At 60.4% G+C, this 4,867-nt stretch overlaps 1 protein-coding gene across 1 annotated transcript; it reads left to right on the forward strand.

The window, feature by feature from the left end:
- Positions 1-2,671: 2,671 nt before the first annotated feature.
- Positions 2,672-3,386, forward strand: PRLH (prolactin releasing hormone). Its single transcript, XM_061206198.1, has 2 exons — positions 2,672-2,747; positions 3,223-3,386. The coding sequence occupies exons 1-2, from the start codon at positions 2,672-2,674 to the stop codon at positions 3,384-3,386; spliced, it is 240 nt and encodes a 79-aa protein (XP_061062181.1).
- The last annotated feature ends 1,481 nt before the right edge of the window (positions 3,387-4,867 follow it).

Here is a 4,867-nt window from a genome sequence, read left to right on the forward strand (position 1 = left end):
GTTTTTTTCCAGCTTTATGTATGTGCTAAATTCTTTCCAAATGTATATAAATAGCTTTTATAATAAAAATAAACTTGTTTATTATTTATTTTACAATGGAAATACATGTATTTGTTTTATAATAATAATAAACTTGTTTATTTTAAACAGTAATGATGACAATTCTGGAAAAGCCTAGAAAAAATAATTTTTCAGTGATCGGAACAGGACGAAAGTGGTTTGCATGTAATGAACGCAGCTATGAAAAGCCACGTAGGTGCCTGGGAAGGATTACGAGGATATCATTCAGTTGTGATGGTCTCGGGTGACTTGTCCCTTCACCTTTGCATTGGAAACTGGGACTTAAAGGAGGAGAGAGACAGCCGCAGAGTCCCCGCTGTGTCAGCCATCACGCGGCTGCGAGCACCCAGGCTCGTGGCACCTGACTGCAATTGCCCAAAGCATGAAGGAGGAAGGCTAATGTGTTTTAAAACCACTCAGCCCAAATGAAATTATATAACCCAGGAAGGGACACATCACATAGCTGATGAGAGTTAAAAAAAAAAAAAATAGAAGAAAGAAAAGAAAAAAGAAAACAACTCTCTCCTGATGCCGCCCAGTGAGGGAGGCGGGCGGGGAGGGACGGGTGGGTGTCGGGTCGACTGCTTCCTCCCGGGGCTATAAAAGGGGTGAGGCTGGCTGCTACCTGGGTCGCTGTTCCCGGTCACAGCACTTACCAGCCTCGTGGGCACCTCGGTGAGTAGCTCCCAGGGGGCTGGAGAGGGTGGGGGTCCCTGACACTCCACCCTCCTCTGTCAACCTTCCCTCCGCATCCGGGCAGGGGTCAGTCCTGGCAGCCAGGACCAGCAGTGGCGGGGACAGGAGGGGCAGCCACCGCACCGCTTGTGCTTCTGAGGGCCACGCCGGCCCGACGGGGCCCCGGTGCACAAGGCTGTCTGTGGTGGGGACAGAAGGTGAAGCCGTCCAGGCAACTCTGCTGGGAATGCAGACCAGGAATCCCGCCGGCCAGGCAACAGCCAACCTCCAACTCTCAGGAGGCAGATCCTTCCTCTGGTATCAGGTGCTGTCAGGGTTCTCCTAAGACGCCCTCCACCCAGCGAGGGTCCCAGCCCAGGGGGAGGAGCAAACACCCCAGTGTCTCTGGGTGCATCTCTTTATTACTCTGCCTTTTTTTTTTTTTTTGGCTGCGGGGATCTTAGTTCCCCGACCAGGGATTGAACCCCGGGCCCCAGCAGTGAAAGCGCCGAGTCCAACCGTTGGACCGCCAGGGAGCGCCCTTTATTACTCTGCTTTGATGATGGCACCTTCATTTCCTCTAAGTTGGAGTCCCCCTGCCACTGAGTGTGAGACACCCCAACACGTCCCTGGAAAGGAAAGGGGTGGGCATCTTAAATCTCTTGGATGGAGAGCACTTTCCGGGGGCTGGAAAGCCAAGGTCGGCAGAGGGGTCCTCCCTGAAACAGGCAGCCTCTCTGGCGTCTTCTGCGGGTTCCTGACGTGCCAAGGGGGGGTGGGGTGGGAGGAGCCAGCCCTATGAGCTGGGGGCACCTGCGGAAGGAGTTGCCAGGTCTGCGGGAAGGATGCTGTTCAGGGCCTCAGCCCCAGCAGGGTGAGAAGTGAGTTTTCTGGGTGTCTCTGTTGCCCACAGCACCCTCTCCCCCAACACCGGTACTGGGGGTGTCCTGCTGCATGAGGACAGGTCCCACCTGCTGCAGGTTGATCTTGGAGACTCAGTAGCTGGGATCTGGGGTCGTGGGGGGGTGAGTGCTCTTGGGAAGGATGGAAGATGATGACACTTCTGCAGTGCCCGGCTGGCGGCTGACGTTCTCCAGCCAGCACGGGGCAGGATGGAACCGGGCCGAGGGAGGGAAAGAACCCTGCACCAGGGTCCCGGCCCCTGAGCGTGGTCCGGGCTCAGCATCCCCCCGGCTCCCCTCCCTGGGCATGTCTGAGGTTGGGCCGCACCCCGTCCACCTCTGCAGCAACCCTGGCTCCCCGGGCAGCTCCCCACCAACCCGCTCACCTCTGCCCTCCCTGCCGAGGCCAGGTGTGCACACCCACAGTGGTGCGGAGCCCTCCCGCACTCCTGGTTCCCTGACACAGACAGGCAGACAGATGGGGGCAGCTCCAGGAGAGCCCCGCTCTCTACATCCACAGCTCATGTTCCTCCCGGCCTCCTTCTGATGACAGAGGGTCCTTGCAAACATGACTGAGCACGGCAGAGGCCACCACACACGTGGTCACCTCATTTAGTGCTCACTGTACGGAGGAGAGGGTGGGGTCCCCAGGGGAGCAAGGGACTGTGCAGAGAGCCAGGTCGCCTGCTACCTCTATGCTCACCGCCATCCCAGCAGAGCAGAGAAACGCACAGCAGAGCACAGCTGCCTGCACACGCATGTAACTCCACGCACACCCCCTCACGCACACAGGGGCGTGAAAACACACGCACAGCCTGTCGTGCACAGGTGCACACCCATGCACGCGTGCACTCACAGACACACACGCTCACACACACGGGCACGTCCACTCTGACATGCACGGCGCTCGCGTTATCTGAGGGTCCCAGCTTTGTGCGCACGCGCCCTCACGCGCTCTCACCTTTAGCCCTGCCCCAGGCTGCGCCCTCCCGTGTGGGATCCCAGCTCGAGCGGCCTCTCGAGGAGCCAGAGGGATGAGGGCATCAGGGGCCTGGCTTCTGTGCCTGCTGCTGCTGGGCCTGGCCCCCCAGCGCTCCATGGAGCTCCGCAGTGAGTGCCCGGCCCCCTGGCCTGCCCTCCCACCCCTCCGCCCCGGGGTCACGGTTGGGGCCTGGCCGCCTGCTGAGCTGGGGCACCGTCCTTGCTAAGTGCCCCGGGGCTGGGGGCTCGGCCTCCTGCTCAGCAGACCTCTCCCCACAGTGTCCCTGACACCTGCTCCCAAGGGCCCCTGCCCGACGTTCGGGGGAGGGGTTCACTCCTCACCACCAGGGCGGCCTGGGGCTGAGGCCACTTTGCCCATGAGAACGGGCTTGTGGGGACAGGAGGGGAAGGGGGAGCTCGTCCTGGTGTGAGTTTGAGTTCCCATTTCCCGAAGCCACCGCACCCCCCCGAAACGGCCTGGCCAGGCGGGTGCCAGCATGGCCTGGCGACTGGGCAGCAGCGAGCTGAGCGCATGCACTGGGCCCTGCCACCACGGTTGCACACACCAGGGCACACGCATTCACACTGTTCTCTCTCTTTCCAGCCCCCGACATCAATCCTGCCTGGTACACGGGCCGTGGAATCCGGCCCGTGGGCCGCTTTGGCCGGAGGAGAGCAGCCCTGGGGGATGGACCAAAGCCTGGCCTCCAGCGCCCGCCCGCCTGCTTCCCCCTGGCAGGAGGCGCTGAGCCCTCCCAGGGTGGCTGACAGCTCAGCTCCTCCAGGAATAACCCCAGGAGCCTGCCCCCAGCCCCCCGCCCCCTCCTCCACAGGCTACTCCCCCTTCAGTCCCAATAAAAGCAGCTGGCCTTGTTTACAAGTGTCTGTGTGGGGACAAAGTGGGAGGTGCTTTCCCTCGTGGGACGTTAGCCTAGAGGACCCTTAGAGCCCAGAGGCTCTAGGACTTGCCCAAGGGTGCCCAGCATGGAGTAGGGAGGCTGGGATGTCCTTGGTCGCTGCAGCTCCTACCACCCTCCCCCAAGCCGCTCTGAATGGCTGCTCAGGCTGTGCACTGCACGAGGCCACCACGCAGGAGGCCCCAGAGGAGGGCAGCCCCGCCCCCGGCCTGCCCTGCCCTCTCTCTGCCCCAGGCCTTCTCGCCTCCCTGTTGGTACTCGGGGGAGAAAAAGAAGCATGGGTGGCTTGTATCCAGTACTCTAGGTTCAAGTATTTCAACCCCACCTTGCGTCCCTTTCAAATCGCACGGGGACGTCCCTGTGTCCTGTCTCAGAGGGAACTCGCTTTGGCATCGGGGAACACACAGCCACTAACTGGGCGACTGAGCCCAGCCGCTAACTTCTCAGAGCCCCGGTTCCCACGCCTGAACCTGGGGCTAGTAAACCCCCCCTCACTCCTGAGCTCAGGTTGGTGCAACAGCAAGTGTGGGTGCTCTGTGAGCGTAAACCCCCTTCTCCAAGGCGCACCCCCTAGTCCAGCGCTGGGGTAGGGGGCAGGGCAGGTTTAACCAGTTGCTTCTGAACCCAGAGCTCAGGGCCCGTCAGGCCTCTGCCTGCAGGGTCCCAGGAGCCTGCCCGGATCGCAGGACTCCTTCTGTCCATCCACACACAGGAGGGTTCAGGACGCAGAGCAAGCCCGCAGGACCCCAGACACCAGCCATCCCTGCTCCAAATCAAGGAAGGCGGGTCACACTCACTGGCCAGCTGGAGGAGGCTGAGCTGGCCCAGACCACCCAAACGGAGCTGCACCAGGGCTGCCCCCCTTCCCAGCCACAGGGAGGCCAGAGGGAGGGCAGAGGCCAGTCGCCTCCCAGGGGAGAGCTCCTGCAGCGTCGGCACCTCCCCAGGGTGGATGCGCACGGGGGGAACGGGAGAGCGGCCAGGTCTGCTTCCAGGGCAGGCAGGTGCTGGGCCAGGCCTGGCAGCGTGGAGAGCCCAGGAAAGCAGTTTGGCGGTTCTTCAAAAGTTAAACCTGGAGTTAGCACACGGCCCCTCCCACTCGTGGGTACATACCCCAGAGAGCTGAGAACCGGTGTTCAAATAAATACTTGTACAGGAATGTTCATAGCAGCACAATTCACAACAGCCATAAAGGTAGAAACAACCCAATACCCATTGATAGACGAATGGGTAACAGAACGTGGTCCATCCACACACTGGATTATTATTCGGCCATGAAAAGGAAGGAGTTCTTTCAAATGCTACCACATGGATGAACCTTGAAAGCATGAC

Source organism: Eubalaena glacialis, chromosome 1 (assembly GCF_028564815.1).
Source record: "Eubalaena glacialis isolate mEubGla1 chromosome 1, mEubGla1.1.hap2.+ XY, whole genome shotgun sequence".
Lineage (NCBI taxonomy): Eukaryota > Metazoa > Chordata > Mammalia > Artiodactyla > Balaenidae > Eubalaena > Eubalaena glacialis.

What these genes read in the sequence shown, in the direction of transcription:
- PRLH (XM_061206198.1), top strand. Translation starts at nt 2,672, where the DNA reads ATGAGGGCATCAGGGGCCTGGCTTCTGTGCCTGCTGCTGCTGGGCCTG. An exon ending in GCGCTCCATGGAGCTCCGCA is followed by an intron (nt 2,748 to 3,222) that starts GTGAGTGCCCGG and finishes CTCTCTTTCCAG; the next exon opens with CCCCCGACATCAATCCTGCC.